The sequence below is a fragment of the Vulpes lagopus genome, chromosome 5 (genome assembly GCF_018345385.1).
Source record: "Vulpes lagopus strain Blue_001 chromosome 5, ASM1834538v1, whole genome shotgun sequence".
NCBI lineage: Eukaryota > Metazoa > Chordata > Mammalia > Carnivora > Canidae > Vulpes > Vulpes lagopus.
In genome coordinates this window covers 34,829,688-34,850,561 of record NC_054828.1, presented here as the reverse complement: position 1 = coordinate 34,850,561, position 20,874 = coordinate 34,829,688, and the positions used below count along the sequence as shown (strand labels likewise).

The 20,874-nt window shown below is 38.2% G+C and overlaps 1 protein-coding gene across 2 annotated transcripts in view; it reads left to right on the top strand.

Annotated features, from left to right (window-relative positions):
* Positions 1-19,333: 19,333 nt before the first annotated feature.
* FSHR (follicle stimulating hormone receptor) overlaps positions 19,334-20,874 on the top strand; it is a 166,327-nt gene continuing 164,786 nt past the window's right edge. For both annotated transcript variants that reach the window (XM_041756707.1, XM_041756706.1), the window contains exon 1: positions 19,334-19,485. In XM_041756707.1, coding sequence (XP_041612641.1) covers positions 19,334-19,485 — 152 coding nt within the window. The remainder of the gene's footprint in view (positions 19,486-20,874) is intronic.

The following is a 20,874-nucleotide window of genomic DNA, read 5'->3' as shown; positions in this document are numbered from 1 at the left end:
TAACTTATGATCTGATTGTACAGAATTACTTGCAGCCCCAAAATGTTGTATGCCATCTCTATGGAATACCTCACTCTACCTTCCCAGGCCAGCCCACTCAGGTAACCTTCTGGACTATGCCCGAGGTACCACCCAATTTGGGTGAGACACCATTCCTTTCTCATCTTCCTTTGTGCCTACTACCTGCTCTCATTACAACATCCTCTTGCAGTGGTTTAAACAGGATTCATACAGGAAAGCAGATCCACTCCAGTACCATGGGGAAAAAGGGGTTTATTATATGAATTAGGCTACACAAATAGGCAAGGAGCTTGGAAAGAGATGATCTGGAAGGGGAACGTGAACAGTTACAACAATAGTCACTAGTCAAACAGTCAAAGTATGAGAGGATCAATAGGAGCCTAAAGAAAAATCCAAGTCACCAAAGTTGGACCACAAAGGGAGAACTCATGAAGAAGCCTCTGGAAACTGTCCCCCTCTGAGGAAGAAGTTGCCTCTGCAAAGCTGCAGACTTGATGGGTCCCCAGCCAAGCACCTGGTAGTGGGCCAACAGCCACTGTTTGAAGATGAGGTGGCTGTGGAGGAATGGAGAGAACAAACTGGAACCTACCAGATACCTCTATATCTGTCCATTGCCACAGTTGACAACAAAATCTTCTAAAAGCAAGAGAGTCTGCTGCATTTCTGTCAGCCAAAATGCATGCAAGCTTTTTGTTTTTTGTTTTTGGGTTTATTTGTTTGTTTGAAAGAGCAGCCAGGCAAAGTTGCCTGGGGAAATTAGCTGTAGTTCTCAGATTTGGCCAAGTTAACCTAACACAGTCCAGCACCCCTTAACTTTTTCTACTCCAAACCATGGTATTAGAAGAAACGGAGTGTGTCTCATTCATTTTCAATTATTGAGCAGCAAGCCCAGGGCCTAAAACATAGGAGAGACTCAGTACAGTGAGCAGTGAATAGCGCATTCATATAGCTGATATGACATTGGAGTTTTCAATCATCCTCAGAGCAGACAGTGGGAATGGTATGATGCATTCTTAGGACGAAAATATTTCCTGTGACAAGACTAAATTCCAGTGACTAAATAAGTGCAGAAGGATTCCACTGTGAAAAATAAATTTGAATATCTACATCAACACATTTATTTAAAATGCAAAAGAAATAGAGAAATGTTTTCTAAAATCATTTTTTTTATTTTAATGTGATCAACATTTTCAGCTTTACTGTGTTTTATTTTGGTTTTAGGGATGTCATTCATGTTTTGTTGTTGTTTTCTATTTGTTGTTATTGATTTTAGGATGCTGACAGTAAGGTATAGGAAAGTCCTATATTATGTTTATTAATTTGACAGGTTCATCTTGAGGGTAACTGTGTTTTTATCATGAAGTCAAAACTGTTTGAAAGTATATTTTTTTTGTTTTTTTTTTAATTTTTGATAGTCAAACAGAGAGAGAGAGAGAGGCAGAGACACAGGCAGAGGGAGAAGCAGGCTCCATGCACCAGGAGCCTGACGTGGGATTCGATCCTGGGTCTCCAGGATCGTGCCCTGCGCCAAAGGCAGGCACCAAATGGCTGTGCCACCCAGGGATCCCAGTATATTGGTTTTTTAAGTCTGCTTCAAGTATACCAAAATTCATACCCATTTCTCTCTACTTCAAAGAAGGAAAAACACATCTCCATCAAGAAAAAGAGAAAGGCAAATTTCAAGTCACATAAAATACCACACTTTTACTTTAGCCTTACCGTATCCTGAAATCCCAAATTTTAAACCACCCTTCAGATAAAAGCCAATGAACATGTAGGGGTGGAGGGATGGAGCCATGTGGAAGAAAAGAGCTACTTCAGATTATACCGGGTCAGTATGATTGCAGTAGGATAATTCTCTATTTGTTGCCTCTTGGCACATCCATTCTGTGTGCAGTAACACTGTCAGAGTAACTTCTTTATCTCATACTCTGTTTCTGGTCTTCTGAAGTGTTTGGAGGGGAAAAAAAGTTTTGAAATAAAGTCCAGGTTTTTATTTGACTTTTACAATCAAAATTCTAGACGTATGACTCCAAAAATAATGAATTCCTCCCTGCTGTCAGCTGCTGTTGGTAGTTTTCTATTCTCTCGCTCTCAAAATGGAGGATGTGGTGTGATGCCAGAGGTAATGCAATAGAGCCAAATAAAAATGGCATGTTGTCTTTGCCTGTGGCTCTTATTAAAAATATTTTAGAAAATTTGATAGTAAAGCCACGAAAACATGGGTATTGTAAACCAATATAAAATTTACATGGATTTAAAACATAAAATAAGAGGCCCCAAAGAAATGTTGACTTTATCAGGGATATCTCTAGAAACCCTCCTCCCCTGCACTAAGGGTAGTTAGATACTGAGGAGCCTGGTCTCAGAACAAGTATTATTTTTGGCATTAGTAATAAAAAAACACTCAGGTTTTAGACAAAGGAAATTTTCTGTCAATCCCAGAAAGATTTTGGATGGGAAGCTACTTTCTAAATTGATACTGTCAAGTTAATCCAAGAAACATTTTTATGTTTCTTTATTACCAGACATAACACAAGACAACATGTCATTTGATCAATGATACTGTCACAAATCAACACTCATTTGTCAGTCCAAAGAGAACAAATGACAAGAAGGTCAGGGATTCAAAGGAGGAGGGGTCTAGGTTACAAATCCATGGTCAAACTGGAAGATATTCCTGGATTTTGTTGGCTTAAAGCCACCTGGACTCTCCTCCCTCTCTTCCTCCTTTCCTTACTTCCTTTCTCCCTCCCCATTCCTCAGCCCTCTTCTTTAGAGCCCCAGACCAGCAATATGTGTTATTTTCCAGATTTATGTAATGTCTTCAGTTACATTACCTGTTAAGAGAAACTCCATCATCTCTGGTTACAGTCCAGTTTATAAATTTTAAGCAAAAATATTCAAAGGCCTTCAAGAATAAGTTCTTTAATTGTTGTAAGTTAGAACAGCCCAAATTCACTAACTTCAGCAGTAAGCAAGAGGTTTCCACATAACAATGTCACTCTGACACGATAAATCAGAGCTGCCTTGGCTTAGTAGGGGTAAGTAAAGGTTGACAGACATAGTTCACATTCAGCCTGGAGATAACCATTGCTATGGTAGAGGAAATTCACTTCTGTATGGCTGTCCCCTGTTTTGAAGATGTTCATGTCTGAGTAATGCAGATCTTATTTCCATGTCAATTATACACCTCAATCCCATATTGGTAGGGTGATCATAAACTATGAATGCCCAGGATAGTCCTGGCATACTTATAACAGAGTTTCCTTTTACTCTCAAATTTGTCCTAGTTTACATGATGAATTAAATGTCTAAAAAAAAAACCTCACTGCAAACACTGGCATTAAAACTAAGCTATTTTCAGCTGTATCAGAGCCACAGAAATAAAAATGTAGCATTAGTGCAGATAATTTGGCCACAAGGAAGTTGACATGATTAAGCAAGACCATATGGCAGAAACAAGTGAGGGACCATGGCCTTCCATGGTCACCAAAGCAACAGAGGGAGGAGCCCCTCTTGCCTGGAAGGACAGTTGAGCACAGTCCAGCAGAGATCACACTGTCAGCTGGCCAGTCAACCAGCCTCAGCCTGACGCTTCTGGTTCCATCCTGGGCTATCTACCCCCTTTCCAGAGCAATGCTGCTCCTAAGCAGAGGATCACTGGCTTTGGAGCTACTGCACTTGCACTTCAGTTCTGGACTTACCATTATCGGCTGTATGACCTCGGGCAGATTCACTTAGCTTCTCTAAGTCTTAGTTTTTCCATCCATAAAATGACAATAATCAGAGCTGCCTTACTGGGTTGGTATAAGGATAAGAAATTATATAAATATTTAGCCTGGGATCTAGTGAAAAGTTAGCACAAAATAAGCAGAAACTTCTTATAGCCTATATCTAAATTCTGAACAATTTAGTAGATGACACTCTATGTCTTATAAATGGGTCTCTATTTTTATATGCCTTACTCTTATCAATCCTATGAGTCAGCAATTCCCTTGAGGACAGTCTCCACTTTATACCTCAGTTTTCCCCAAAGCACTCAGCATTCCATGGTGCAAGGCACAAAGCAGGCCCTCAAGACATTCCTGATCAAGTAATCAGTTGCCTCCCAAGCCCAGTAAACACTGATGACCAGGTCCTGCCTGCTGGCTCTTTCCATTGCCCTAGAAAGCATCAAAATATCACACCACTGGGGTTGCCCGAGGTATCTGCAGGGAAGGGGATATCGCTGTGAGGCTAAGGCATGCGGCCCTACGTGGAGTCAAAATAAATTAATTTTTGAAGGCAGTGAAATTTCACTGCTTCTCTTTTCTTTAACCATGTTCATAAATAATGGAATGTCAGTATTATTTTTCTTCATTCCAAAGAATGAAAATAGAAAATAGGCCTTGGGTATCCAGCTTTCAATGCTGTATTGCTGGCAACTGGCACTCATGCTTTCCTAAACAGCAGCCCTACCCTAAAATGCTGTTATGTTTCAAGGGTGTGTATAAACTGCATATACCTAAATACAGATATTTAAAATATTTTGTTTAATTAGGGTTTGACTGAGATGTATAAGTGGGTGCAAGAACCAGGTAACTCAGAAAATTGCCTAATCTGCAGCTATGCAGACTCATCTTAAAATCATTGTTTCCTCAAGCACTAAAACATACATAATTTGAAACTGAGTATTAACGCTATCTTTTAATTCTTGATTACATTCCTGTGAAGTGAAGAACAATTGATATTGCTGAAATGTCCATACTACCGAAACAATCCATGGATTCAATGTAATCCCTATCAAGTGATCAATAGCATTTTTCACAATACTAGAATAATGCTAAAATTTGTATGAAACCAAAAAGACACTGAATAGCCAAAGTGATCCTGAGAAAAAGAAAGCTGAAGGTATCATCATTCCAGATTTTAAGACATAATCCAAAGCCATAGGAATTAAAACAGTATGGCACTGGCACACAGAACATTAGAACAGAGATCCCATAAATAAACACACACTTATATGATCAATTATCTATGACAAAGGAAGCAAAAATACACAGTGGGAAAAAAGAGAGTCTCTTTGATACATTGTAATGGGAACATTGGACAGCCACAGGTAAAAAAAATGAAACTGGACCACTTTCTAACACCATACACAAAAATAAACTCAAAATGGATCAAAGACCTAAATGTGAAACCTGAAGCCATTAAAATCCTAGAAGACAGCAAAGGCAGTAACTTCTCTAACATGAGCCACAGCAACATTTTCTAGATATGCCTTCTCAGGCAAGGAAAACAAAAGCAAAAATAAACCATTGGGTCTACATCAAAATAAAAAGATTTTGTAATAGCAAAGGAAACCATCAACAAAACAAAAAGGCAACTATTGAATGTGAGGAGACATTTGCAAATGATATATCCACTAGGGGGTTAAAATCCAAAAAAATGTATACAGTTTAACATCAAAGAAATAAACCACCTGTTTTAAAAATGGGCAGAGTACCTCAGCAGACATTTTTCCAAGCACATGCAATTGGCCAACACATGAAAAGATACTCACCACCACTAATCATTAGGGAAATGCAAATCAAAATCACAATGTGATATTCAGAATGGCTAAAATCAAAAACAAGAGAAACACAACAAATATTGATGAGGTTGTAGAGAGAAAGAAACCTCTTACACTGTTAGTGGAAATGTAAATTGAAGCAACCAATATGGAAAACACCAAGGAAATATGTTCCTCAAAAAATTTTAAAATAGGGCAGCCCTGGTGGCTCAGCGGTTTAGCCTCTGCCTTGAGCCCAGGGCCTGATCCTGGGGACCCAGGATTGAGTCCCGTGTCGGGCTCCCTGCAGGGAGCCTGCTTCTCCCTCGGCCTGTGTCTCTGCCTCTCTCTCTGTGTGTGTCTCTCATGCATAAATAAATAAAATCTTTAAAAAAAATTTTAAATAGAAATATGACATGATCCAATATTTCCATTATTGGGTATTTACCCAAAGAAATGAAAGCATTAATTTGAAAATATATATGTTGGCTTATGTTTATTTTAGCACTATTTACAATAGCCAACTTGTGTAAGCAACTTAAGTGTCCACTGAGAGACGACTGGATAAAGAAGATGTAGTATATCACACAATGGAATATTAGGTCCTTTAAAAAGGATGAGATTGTGCAATGTGCAACAATTTGGATGGACCTAGAGGATATTACGCTAAAGTCAGACTGAATAAAGCAAATACCATATAGCCTCATTCATACGTGGAATCTAAAAAACAAATTAATAAAAACAAAAGCAGAATTAAAACTATAAATCAGAGAACTGGTGGTTTCCAGAGGAAGGGGGCTATGCGGATGGGAAAAATGAGTGAAGGAGAATAGGAGATAATAGGCTTCCGGTTATGGAATCCATAAATCATGGGGAAGAGATGTACACCATAGGGAATATAGTCAGGGGTATCACATTAACACTGTGTGGTGACAGATGGCTACGCTTGTGGTGAGGATAGCATTAGAGATAAATGTGTCAAATTACTATGTTGTACACCTAAACCTAATGTAATGTTGTATGTCAAGTATATTCAAATTTTAGAAATTTTTTGAAGAATGCTATATTCACATTACTGTAATTAAATGTTTTACCTCCTCAAGTGAAGGGGCAGTATCTTTGGTATACACCAACTCCTAGGGCTTATGTTGGTAGATAACAGGTGTATATTTATAATCTTACTGGTTTACCTGCCAGCATTCCTGAGAACATTCATTTACCTTAACTTTCTCATGAAACTTCCTGTGATCCAACCAGGGACTCCATACTGTCACCATCACCCTGTCTCCTGAGCCTCTGTCTGGTATGAACACAGGAAGCTTGGGCTCTAGATTCACATGCCCTTTTTCCTAAGCATGCTCCCTTTCAATGTCTGCCTTTACTGTAAAACCTAGAAATGTTAGCCGTCAAAACCATGACACAAAGATCATTTGCAGTAACTAAAATGGGATTTGGCTTTTCCCCATTTTTAAAAAAAGATTTTATTTATTTATTCACGGGAGACACAGAGAGAGAGAGAGAGGCAGAGAGAGAAGCAGGCCCCATGCAGGGAGCCCGACATGGGAGTCGATCCCAGGCCTCCAGGATCACACCCTGGGCTGAAGGCAGGTGCTGAACCACTGAGCCACCCGGGCTGCCCGGATTTTCTCCATTTTGTTTTTAAAAGAGATGAAGCCTTTTTTATTTGTCTCTATGAGAAACTAAGTAATATAGGATTTTAAAATCTACTTTGTTCACTCAAAAGCAGCACCAACTTGCCCATCAAGTTACAAAAATGCCTCTCCATCTATCATAGTAACACTTTTGTTGATATAAATTTGACCGTACACTTCATTTGTTATCCGAAGCAGTCAAGGATAAGTCAGGGAGGGTACATCATCTCTCTGCCCACACTCAGCCTTGAACTCCCCAAGTCCTGACTGCGAGAAAGAGTCTAAAAGGGGAAACCAGGGTCAATGAAGCCTCCTGTTGCCAATGGCATAATTGTGGTGACTGGCTCAGGCAGGGTTTAAGGAGGAGGCATGCAGGTTTAAACAATCTTGTGACCAAAGCTGTCCACAAGCCACTTCACCACATAAACAAACTGGAAATTTGTCATTAAAAAGATTTGCTCTTCTAGTGATACGCAGTTTATTTTTCTCCCCTTTCACCACAATAGCTATGAAGAGAACATCACACATTCCCCCCCAGACTCATGTCCAGCGCTTGCACATGTGTCTCTCCTGTCCTCACAAGAGCTCCATAAGTTACATGTTCACATTCACATTTTTGAGAAGAAATTAACTTCCACATGACTGAAAATCTCCCAAGATCCCACAGTAGTGACAAAGCTATGACCAAAGCCCAGGTCTCCCAACCACAGTCTACTGCTCCTTTCTTTGCTGACCTTAATTATAGGAAATACAAACAATTGGCTGCATGGAATCCTAAAGGATACATCACCTCCCCTTTCTCTGAGTGCTCTATCAAGTGTCTCTTCTCAGTTTCTGCCAGTGTCCAAGAAGCTTATCCTCACCAGGTCAAACACTCCTCACTGGCACTCACTCAGAGTCCCCAGTACAGGGCTACCAGGTGCAGTTGTGCAAGTTGTGCACTGCTCAATCCAAGAGGGTTCATTAATATTGTGGCCTAAATGTCCTGTCTCCATATGCAAAATGGGTACCATGGCCCAGCAGGTCATGTATGACTGGTTGCAGAACTGGTATCCTAGGCCCATATGTAGTGCTGTACTTTGCTTAAATAATCCCATATAATTCTCACTACAAATTATATTACAGAACAGTAAAATATCAAAAAAACAAAGCCTAATGTTTAAAAAATAAGTATAACAGAAACTATAATTAACATTGTAATATTGACAAAGTGGACTCAAGGATGTTGCTAAGCAAGATTTAGTATTCAAAGATTACCATGTTTTAGTGAAAATTCACCAGCTATACATTCATGCTCTTTTCCTATCACATAGAATTTGTATTCCTGCCGTGAATCTCATAGCATACTTCACTAAGGCCTGTAATATTATAGCAAGGCTACACTGGAGTCACATCAACAACTGAAATCACAGCACAATGATGTATAAAAGGAGAAAAGTAATTTGTTTTTTAAAAAACAAACAACTACCAAATATGATTTCTGAAGAGGGAATATCTTTGGTCATTTTATAACATCATAGTTTTAAAAAGGCCAGCCAACACTATTTTCTCTCTTGGGATAACAACATGCTTAAAACTTGAACAAACTACTAAAAGCTGAAAATTGAATCTGCAATGTTATCATTGTCAGTATCCCTATTAGTTGACCTAATCTGTACTTTGGAAAACAATAAGGAAAAAAAAATTACCTAGCATAGGCAATAATGTCCTCTCTAAATGTTTAGGTGCCTGTGGTAAATGTTGGCAAAAGTGGCTGCAATTATTTCCACTCCTGTGTGCACATCACTTTGTGTTTCTGTCATTAAGAGGACAAGTCTTGTTTCCCCAGCCCTTGAAGCTGATCTGGCCCTGTGAATTGGCATGACCAACAGACCGCAATAGAGGATATGGTGTGCCAGTTCTGAACTTCTTGAACTGTCACCATGTGAATACCAGCAAGCTGTCCTTCTGGGGAATGAGTGATTATGTGGATCAGAGCTAAGAGACCCCACCTGAAGCCATCTTGGGCCATTGCGGCCCCACTTGTCCCTATAGCTAACTACAGACATATGAATGAACTGAGGCAAACCCAGAACTACTCAACAGGACCCAGACCAAAGGGTTAATTCCCAGAACCATGAATAGAATAAATGGTTGTCTTAAGACATGATGATTTGGGGTTGGTAATTAAGCATCAAAATCTAACTGCATACATAAAAGAGGAAACAATATCATCTTATATTTATATCTAGTTCTCTTTTAGCAGAAGAGTCTCTAGTACAAATATTTCTACCTCACCTCACTTTATAATTTTGCTTGTAGGACTTCATTATTTATGTGGCTACTTTCTCCATCATAAGGACATCTTTCTAACATATTCTCCCACTGACCCCCGAGACTCTATCTTCACATGAATGCTCCGAAAAGAAAATTGGCTTGGCAATTAGCTCTTCCAATTTATCTGCCATTTCAAATTTCTAACCTGTGACAAAACCTTCCTCAGCAAAGAATTGTACATCATTGTGGGAGACCATAGTGTAAATCTGCTTGAAGAAACTGTACTTAGTCCTCCAGTCTAATGGTGCAAAGGCAGGCTACTAACTCATCTTTGAGATTGAGGTCTTTGAGATTTGAGAAACTTTAACTTATTAAATCAGGAAGCTAAAAGGGACCTTGAGCTCCTAAGAAATTCCTAAAAGAATTTCTGAGTCCATCCCTGCGACAAGTTATAATCATAATTATCATCACCTGATGTTTACATAATTCTTGATCTCTAGAAAATCTACAGGGAAATCTGGACAACCCAAAGGCAGTGTCAAATACAAAGTCCTCTGATAAAAGGAAGAACCAGCAAATGACCTCAAAAGACAGCTCTTCATGAAACAGAATACATGAAAGAAAAAATGAGGGAAGCTAGTGACGTGATTAAAAGGATGACAAAGGTCAAGTAGGAGATTTACTGTAGTAGGAAAAGATCTGTATTCCACACCATTTTTCAGGACTGAACACCCAGTAATAAGTCATTTAATTCAGGTTTATCACCACTAATCTCCTGGTAAGCTGTTAAAGTCTCATTTTCCACATCTAACTCCATTTTGTATTAGAGGAGGACTTTCCCTTCTGTCTCCAATACCACTGCCAAACATTGCTGCCACAACTGTTATGCTCACTCCTCTGATTAAGATATAAGTAGCCATTTCTCTTCACTTTAGAAGAGTACAAACCAGATAGCTGCTTCTGAGACCATGCCATATATATTCACATCCTAAAACATTTCCTTTCTGCCCAGATATTCATAGGGCTCAAAGAACTCATGATGGTGCTAAACAACCCAGAACAGCACTTTAGGCTTCAGCCACTGAGGTAAAGCAGCCCATGTTGGAGATTTTTCTAAAGTGAAGATCTGGATAAACTGCAGCACATGCAAAGCTATGCCAAATAAGGAAGGCTGTAAGAACTGGGGATTACCCTGACAAGAAGACAATTCAAGAGGTACAAAATAGCCAGGGATGTGCTAGGACCATCTCTTACCAGCTCATAAAAGCAGGTGAATAGGGCAGCCCGGGTGGCTCAGTGGTTTAGCGCTGCCTTCAGCCCAGGGTATAATCCTGAAGACCCAGGATTGAGTCCCACGTTGGGCTCCTTGCAGGGAGCCTGCTTCCTTCTGCTTGTGTCTCTGTCTCTCTCTCTCTCTGTGCTGCTCATGAATAAATAAATAAAGTCTTTAAAAAAAAAAAAAAACGGTATACCACTCTTAACTTACAAGCCCCAAACAGCATTTAAATACATGAAGAGGGATGCCTGGGTGGCTCAGTGGTTTAGCGCTGCCTTCAGCCCAGGTATAATCCTGAAGACCCAGGATTGAGTCCCACGTTGGGCTCCTTGCAGGGAGCCTGCTTCCTTCTGCTTGTGTCTCTGTCTCTCTCTCTCTCTGTGCTGCTCATGAATAAATAAATAAAATCTTTAAAAAAAAAAAAAAAAAAAAAAAAAAAAAAAAAAAAAAAAAAACGGTATACCACTCTTAACTTACAAGCCCCAAACAGCATTTAAATACATGAAGAGGGATGCCTGGGTGGCTCAGTGGTTTAGCGCTGCCTTCAGCCCAGGTATAATCCTGAAGACCCAGGATTGAGTCCCACGTTGGGCTCCTTGCAGGGAGCCTGCTTCCTTCTGCTTGTGTCTCTGTCTCTCTCTCTCTCTGTGCTGCTCATGAATAAATAAATAAAATCTTTAAAAAAAAAAAAAAAAAAAACGGTATACCACTCTTAACTTACAAGCCCCAAACAGCATTTAAATACATGAAGAGGGATGCCTGGGTGGCTCAGTGGTTTAGCGCTGCCTTCAGCCCAGGTATAATCCTGAAGACCCAGGATTGAGTCCCACGTTGGGCTCCTTGCAGGGAGCCTGCTTCCTTCTGCTTGTGTCTCTGTCTCTCTCTCTCTCTGTGCTGCTCATGAATAAATAAATAAAATCTTTAAAAAAAAAAAAAAACGGTATACCACTCTTAACTTACAAGCCCCAAACAGCATTTAAATACATGAAGAGGGATGCCTGGGTGGCTCAGTGGTTTAGCGCTGCCTTCAGCCCAGGGCGCGATCCTGGAGACCCAGGATCGAATCCCACATCAGGCTCCCGGTGCATGGAGCCTGCTTCTCCCTCTGCCTGTGTCTCTGCCTCTCTCTCTCTCTCTCTCTGTGACTATCATAAATAAATAAAAATTAAAAAAAAATAAAAAAAAAAAACACAAAATCCAGTTGATAAGTAGTTATAACAGATATGCCTAAAACATAATGACAAAAAGGTTGAAAGCACAAAGGTAGAAAAAATATACTAAAAAATATTTGTCAAGTGAGAAGCTGGTATATTTATATTAATATCAGATAAAACTGGCCCTAACAGAAAATATTATGAATATAGTAAGATGCTATAAAGTGATAGAAGTTTCAACTCAACAGGTATACCACTCAGGACACCCAGGTGGCTCAGCAGTTGAGCGCCTGCCTTTGGCCCAGGGTGTGATCCTAGGGTCGAGTCCCACATTGGGCTCCCTGCGTGGAGCCTGCTTCTCTCTTTGCCTATGTCTCTGCCTTTCTCTCTCTCTCTGTCTTTCATCAATAAAGAAATAGAATCTTAAAAAAAAAAAGAAAAAAAAAACGGGTATACCACTCTTAACTTACAAGCCCCAAACAGCATTTAAATACATGAAGAGGGATGCCTGGGTGGCTCAGTGATTGAGGGTCTGCATTTGGCTCAGGGCGTGATCCTGGGATCCCTGGATGGAGTCCTGCATGGGGCTTCCTGCCTGGACCCTGCTGCTTCTTCCTCTGCCTGTGCCTCTGCCTCTCTTTCTCTCTGTGTCTCTCGTGAATAAATAAAATCCTTAAAAAAAATACATGAAGAAAAATTGATAGGATACAGGGACAAGTTTTGCCATCCCATGAAATATCAACTGGAATTCCTCAACTAGATAAATTAAAACTTAAAATGTTAGTAAATGTATAGAATATTTTGGACTTATGGGACAAATATAGAACTTGTCAATAAGTAAATAGAGAATATTGGTTCTTCTCACGTTCACACTGAATATTTACAAAAATCATCCATTCTAAGTCATAAAACAAGTACCAACACATTTGAGGGAAAAAACCAACATAGACCACATTCTCTATTATACAATTGCATTAGAGGTCAATAACAAAGAGATAAAATTAAATCTTTCTAGTAGTTCATAAATTTTAAAAGAGTGCATCTTATTTACTTATGTGCCAAAGTAGAAATCAAATTGAAAATTGAAAAATATTTAGAACTAAGCTATAAGGAAAAATTTACCTAATAGTATTTGTAGAATAGAGCTAAGACAAGGATTACAGAGAAATTTACAGCCCAAGTGTATGAGTGTATATATTAGAAGAAGACTGGAAAACTAATGAACTGACATCAAATAGGAGGTAAAAAAAAAAACAAAAAAAAACCAAAAACCAGAGCAAACCAAAAATGGAGAGAAATAAGAACAAAAATTGTAGAAAGAAAATAAGGACATCAGCAAAAGCAGGCACTAAACCACTGAGCCACCCAGGGATCCCCGCAAAAGTAAGTCTTTTGAAAGGATTAATAAAATAGAGCAAATTCTGGCTGTGTTGGTCAATATAAAAAAATGGACAGAAATACACAGTACAAGATATTTTTTTAAGATTTTTAAAAGGTATGTTATTGTTTTAAAATATTATTAAAGAGGGACACCTGGGTGGCTCAGTGGTTGAGCATCTGCCTTTGGCTCAGGGCATGATCCCAGATTCCCAGGATCAAGTCCCACATTGGGCTTCCCTCAGGGAGCCTGATTCTCTCTCTGCCTATGTCTCTGTCTGTGTGTGTGTGTGTGTGTGTGTGTCTCTCATGAATAAATAAATAAAATCTTTTAAAAATAAAATAAAATAATTTTAAAGAGAATACTAAAATATTGATAACATTAATACCAAAATCAGACAAAGACACTACCAGAAGAGAAAACTACAGTCCAATATCTATGATGAGCATAGATGCAAAATCCTCAACAAAATGTTAGCAAACCACATTCAACAATACATTAAAAGAATCATTTACTATGATCAAATGAGATTTATTACAGGGATTCAAGGATGGTTCAATATTCACACATCAATAGGATGCACCACATTAACAAAATGAAGGATAAAATAATATGAACATCTCATTAGGCCCAGAGAAAGTATTGGACAAATTTTAACACCCATTCATGATAAAAATTCTCAACAAAGTGGGTTTAGAGGGAACATAACTCAGCATAATAAAAGTCACATATGAAAAACCCATACTTACCATCATTCTCAATGGTGAAAAGCTGAGAGCTTTTCTTCTATCAGGAAAAAGACAAGGATGTCCATTCTCACCACTTTAATTCAAGATAGAACCAGAAATCTTAGTCACAGAAATCAGACCAAAGAAAAAAGAGAGAGAGAGGAGGAGGGGGGAGAAAGCATCCAAATTGGTAAGGTAAAACTGTCAGTATCTGAAGATGACATGATAATATATATAGAAAAATCCTAAAATCTCAAAAACTATTAAAACTAATAAATGAATTTGATAAATTTGGAGGACAAAATTAATATATAGAAATATGTTGTGTTTCTATACACTACTAATGAAGTAACAGAAAAAGAAGCTAAGAAAACAATTCCATTCACAGTTGCACCAAAAAGAATAAAGAGGTGAAAGATCAGTACACTGGAAAGTATAAAACACTAATGAAAGAAACTGAAGATGATACAAATGAAATATATACTATGATCATGGATTAGAAGAATTAATGTTGCTAAAATATCCACACTACCCAAAGCAATCTATGGATTCAGTGCAGTCCCTATCAAATTATCAGTAACATTTTTCACAGAACTAGAAGGAATAGTCTTAAAAGTATAGGAAACACTGCAAAAGACCCCAAATAGTCAAAACAATCTTGAGAAAAAAGAACATAGCTGGACATATCACAATTCCAGGTTTCAAGCTATACTACAAGCTATAATAATCAAAACAGTATGATCCTGGCTCACAATAAACACATAAAACAATGGAACAGAATAGAGATCCCAGAAATAAACTCACACTTCTATGGTCAATTCATCTATGATAAAAGAGGATATGTTATGGAGGAAAAGTCTATTCAATAAATGGTATTGGGAAAATTGGACACCTACATGTAAAAGAATGAAGCTGGACTACTTTCTAACACCATACACAAAAATAAACTCAAAACATATTAAAGACCTAAATATGAGACCCCAAACCACAAAACTCCTGGATGAAACCATAGGCAGTAATCTATCTGTTTGACATCAGCCTTAGCAACATTTTTCTAGGTAACTCTTCTCAGATAAAGGAAACAAAGGCAAAAATACAATATTGGGACTATGTCAAAATAAAAAAAAACTTTTGTGCAGCAAAGAAAGCCATAAAAAATGAAAAGGCACTGTACTGAATGGGAGAATGCATTTGTAAGTGATATATTCAATAAGAAGATAATATCCAAAATATATTTTTTAAAAACTTATAAAACCCAACACCAAAGAAACAATCCAATTAAAAAACATGGGTGAGGAATTGACTAGATCTTTTCCCAAAGAAGACATACATACACAATAAATATATGAAAATATGCTCAGCATTACTAATAATCATTCAAATCAAAACCACGATGAGCTATCACCTTATACCTATCAGAATGGCTGATATCAAAAAGACAAAAGCTAACAAGTGTTGTCAAGGATAGCAGCTACAACTATGGTAAGCATGGTATGACATACAGAGTTGTTGAATCATGTCATACACCTGAAACTAATGTAACACTGTGTGTCAATTGCACTTCAATAAAAAGGGACAAATATAAAATTGTCTTAAAAATATTTCAAAGAAAATACTAAAAGCAGAGTGAAGGAGAGAGAGAAAGAAGGACATGGAGGGAGGAAGGAAGAAATTAAAGAAGAAATAGACTCATATATACCTATTACATATATAATACACCTATTATATATATGTGGTTGTTTAGATGTGACTGATATTCTATATAGAAATGTAGCAAAGCAATTAGGTATAAGATAAATATTCCAAAGTCAATTGCATTTTCACAATGTGATAACCAACATTAAGTGTTATTTTAAATATTGGTATTATTTACAATAGCAAAAGACATGTAAATGTTACCTAGAAATAACTTTAAGATATTAAGACCTTTATAGAGAAAGTATCAAACTTTATTGAAAGACACCAATGAAGGCCCCAGAAAGATGGTAATAAACCACAATTAGGAAGACTTAATATCTTCAAGGTGATGATTTTTCTCAAAATTAATCTATACAGTTAACATAATTCCAAAGAAAACTCTATCAGAGTTTTTTCAAGAAATTCAATAAGCTGATTCTAAAACTCATATGGAATAAGCAAGGTCCAAAATAGGCAAGATACTACTATAAGAAATAAGAGAAAGGTATTTTCTTACAATATATATCAAAACATATCAAAACTTAAATTTCAAGTAATTAAGTATAGCACAGGTGGTAGATAAAAAGGCCAATGGACTATAAAAGAGCTTAAACACAAATCAATGCAAAATAGTTACTGATATATGAGACAAATAGTTTTTACAGATAAGAGGGGAAAGGGGCCTATTCAATAAATGGTTCTGGGATAATTGTTTACTCATGTGAATAAAAACCCTGTGTCATTGGATAACACTTCAACTCAGTTCCTGATTCATATACTACACACGATTATCACTATCAAACACATTAAAGGCTTAAATGTGCAGGGCAAAACTATAAAATTTTTAGAAAAAAAAAACAGAATATTTTTCTGACCATAGGAGAGAGATCGTATAAAAATGAAGACATAAAATGTAGCAAATTCGTACAATGGAATATTATAGGTAATGAAAAATAATTAACTACAGCTACATATAACACAGTAAATGGGTGGTTCTTTTTTAATAGTTGTATTGTTTTTTAAGATTTTATTTATTTATTTATTCATGAGAGACAGGGCGGGGGTAGGGGGGCAGAGACACAGGCAGAGGGAGGAACAGGCTCCATACAGGGAGCCTGACCTGGGACTCCATCCTGGGTCTCCAGGATCACTCTCTGGACTGAAGGCGGCGCTCAACCGCTGAGCCACCAGGGCTACCCTAAATGGGTGGTTCTTAAAAATGTAGTTAGAACAAAACAGAGGATCACAGGGGAAGGGAGGGAAAAATAAAACAAGACAAAATCAGAAAGGGAGACAAACCATAAGAGACTCTTAACCATGGGAAACTGAGGGTTGCCAGAGGGGAAGGAGAAGATGGGGTAACTGGGTGATGGACATTAAGGAGGGCATGTGATGTAATGAACACTGGGTATTATATAAGACTGATGGGTCACTGACCTCTACCTCTGAAACTAATAATAAGTTATATGTTAATTAATTGAATTTAAACTTAAAAATATGAAAAGAAAAAATGTCAAATTAGTTTAAAACGGCAAGTAACAAAACACTACTTAAAGGCTGATATGATTTGTATAAAATTAGAAAACAAGCAAAATCACATAATACATTGTTTACAGATGCATACTTTGGTGATAAAATTTTTAAAAATATTAAATACAAAATTCACATTAGTGGTCACTTCCAGGCATAGAAACGTCAGAGAAAATTGAAAGGAGCAAGTAAATAGATGCAGTGGCATGGTTCTATTCTATTATTTTGCTTAATAAGTTATATTTATTTATAGTTATATTTCTAGGAGTTGTGAATATGACAGTTTTAAAATCAAAATTGCAATTTTAAAAAGATTTGTGGTCGTTATAGAAGGTCTAATTTAATTACAATTGGAGTTCTACAAATCTAAGTGGAGATTTGTCAGGCAGGGGTATGGGTGGGAGTTTCAAATGGTAATGAGTTTTTGGGTTTTTTTGTCACTGGAGTTAGTCAAGCATAGGTAGGTAAATCCCTTTAAATTACTGTGAATATTTTAGAGTAACCTTAAGCATTAGTTGGGTGATTGCATTTAAGCCCTTCCATACCTGAAAGACTATTATTCTGTGGATCGATTGTTGAGTATAATAATTTAACTATTCGTGTTAGGCAAAACTAGATCCATAGAAAGTCCACATAAATACTAACCTGATCTTCCAGTACTGGAATTAAAATGAATCAGTTGCTCCCAGAAAAAGCTAGGGGACAATTTCACCCTAAAAGTCACTTGCTCCTGTTTTTCCCTTAAAGATAATTTAATCCTTTCATTGTAAGTCATTATTCTTCAATGAGTTGGGGAGAGGGAGGGAGGAGAAGGAAAAATATATACATGTTTAGTATTTTCACCTAACTCAATCTTATGCAACTAATTACTTAAAGATAGTGTTGAAACTAATTTTAGCAAGTAATAAATTGTACACAGGATCTTAGAGAATATTCTGCCTTTAAATCATCAGAGAGAGAACACCTGGGTGGCTCAGTGGTTGAGTATCTGCCTTTGGCTCAGGGCATGTTTCTGGAGACCCGGGATCGAGTCCCACATCAGGCTCCCTGCATGGAGCCTACTTCTCCCTCTGCCTATGTCTCTGCCTTTGTCTCTCATGAATAAAATCTTTAAAAAATATAAATAAATAAATAAATAAATAAATAAATAAATAAATAAATAATCATCATAGATTCTGGAGTTGGAAGTAGAAGGCCACTTTACTGAAAACGTTACCAAACATTTCCAGATCCTGTACCATCAAGCCAACTGAGAATGCCAAAGTGCCAGGACTCTCACCTACAGGGGCCATTTAAAATGCACTTAAAAGCACAGGTTAGATAAATTCATTTGTGCCAATGTCCCAAAGGCAGAGGCAATCTTCTGAACCTGAAAATGAGAGAAGCCTGAAAGGATCCACAACAGAGGGTGCACTGCTAATGTCCCCTAAATTCAACTGAAAAGACAGCCCGTTCCTCAAATCACTCAGAGAAGTCAATTCTCTCTGTGGACGCCCCCTCAGAGGTGCCTGCTACGTGGGGATATCTGCCCAGGGCACCTGTCTTCTAAGCCCACCTGTCTAGCCCACCCACCTGTCTTCTAAGCAACACCATTTTTAGTTATTAGTTAGGGCAAGAAAGAGGACTTGTGACTACAACCCAGAAGTTTCAGTTTTATGGGAGGAAGAAAGATGTGGATGCCAAGACTGTAAATGGGTCCCCACCCCTCACTAAGTGACATTCTTACTGGTATTTCACATCATATGTGAGTCATGTCTTTTCTGGAGAAAGTCAATCATGTTGCTTTCTTGAAAAGAGAATAGTGATCAGCAGGGACACTTCTACAGTATAATTAATGTAAATAATTCCAGACACACATCAAAGTTCTATTTGCTGGCTTCCTTGGGTCAGGGTGGAAGAAATCCAATAGAGAAGGATAAGGGCGTAGCTTATCTTGCCCCGGAAGTCACTACTGGCACACAAGAATTTTGCTATTTGTCTGAAAGTGGCCACACACACACACATCCCCTGGTGGGTCATGTGACCCCGGTAGATCTCTTCTCATAAGGGCGCTGTGTGGAGCTTCTGAAATCTGTGGAGATTTTTCTCTGCAGATGCAGGAAGAAAGCAGGTGGATGGATGAATAAGTATGGCCTTGCTCCTGGTCTTCTTGCTGGCATTCCTGAGCTTAGGCTCAGGATGTCATCATCGGATCTGTCACTGCTCTCACAGGGTTTTCCTCTGCCAAGAGAGCAAGGTGACAGAAATTCCCTCTGACCTGCCCAGGAATGCCATCGAACTGTGAGTATCAGAGGCAGCGGGAACAATGGTGGGGCTGGCATTTGTGAGTTGTGTGCTATTACTATTTTCACATTTAGACTGATAAGCCTTTGGTTAGGGCAGAAATAGTTAAGTAAAACAAACTCCCCCAGCCTAACACCCTGCTTGCAGCTCTCCCAAGATCTTAGTGAGAGTTTGTCTCAGCAGCCGCCAGGAAAGGACAGTGGGGAAAGCAAAGAGAAAAAGAAGATATTTGAGTCTTTTCAACGTATTTGCTCTTGGCTTCCATACGGTCTTTGGTGAAACCAGAAAAGTAAAACTAAGAAAGAGTGGAAACTTTGAAGACCTGGAACTGGAGGCAGAAAGACAGTTGTGAGTTAAGTGGCATATACAGCACGTCTCCTAAGGACAATGAATTTCAAGAAGGCACGAATCACTGTTGCTTTGGAGGCATCAGGAAATAATACCCGAACTGAGGTTCTGTTTCCTGGGGAAAAGGGGCTGGAGGAGAGAGGACGAAGTGTGGAAAATGGAAGAAAGAAAAGGGGAGACAGAGTGAGCAGGAAAAATACAGCATACTCTTTCATATAGCTGGGAAATACAATTCACAATGTTAGAATTTCACTGGTTATTTTAATAGGAAGTTTATAGACTGAGTGTTGGACAAGATTTTAGACATCATTTCACTCTATTTCTTCATTTTGCAAATGAGGAATCTGGGGTCTGGAGAGTCAAGAGATTTGTCCAAACTCTTACAGAGTCAAGGAACAAATCAAGAAATCAAGCCTTTTGACTCATAGTCTACGTTCTTTCCCCCAAACCTTAATTCTGATTGTCCAATTACTACTTCCCCCTAAGAACTAGCAAGTTGTTAGGCTCAGAAGTTGCAGATTTAGTCACTGTATTTATTACAAGGATTTTAAATAGAAGCCACTATTCTGGAGGTCTGTTTCACTCTTGGTCTCATAAAGCCAAGGATGACTCTTAAATTTGACTACAGAGTATGGTCCTCTTTTTAGTTCACAATTACCAGAGCTACACTCAAACATGGTAGTGACTTTCCATGGTTACACACTGGTTAGTTATGCTTGATCCTTTTCCCCTGGACATCTCAAGTCCTGTCTATCCAGACGTGGCTAACCAGTCAGCTCTGCATTTTGTCTACACTGTTTCCAATGAGACAACTATTCCTTATTATGGGGAAGAATGTGCCTATGCACAGTCTGGTCTATTAAGTCATTACAAAAACAGGAGAAGGTCAATGCACCTGAAATCTTGTAAGAAGTCACTTGCTCCTAAGCAACTTTGAATAATTGTTTAACCCCTCTGAACCTCAGGTTCCTCACTTCTAAAGGGCTTTAATACAGCTTTTTTGGTTGGGTTGTTGTTCATACTAAAAGATAGAGCTCC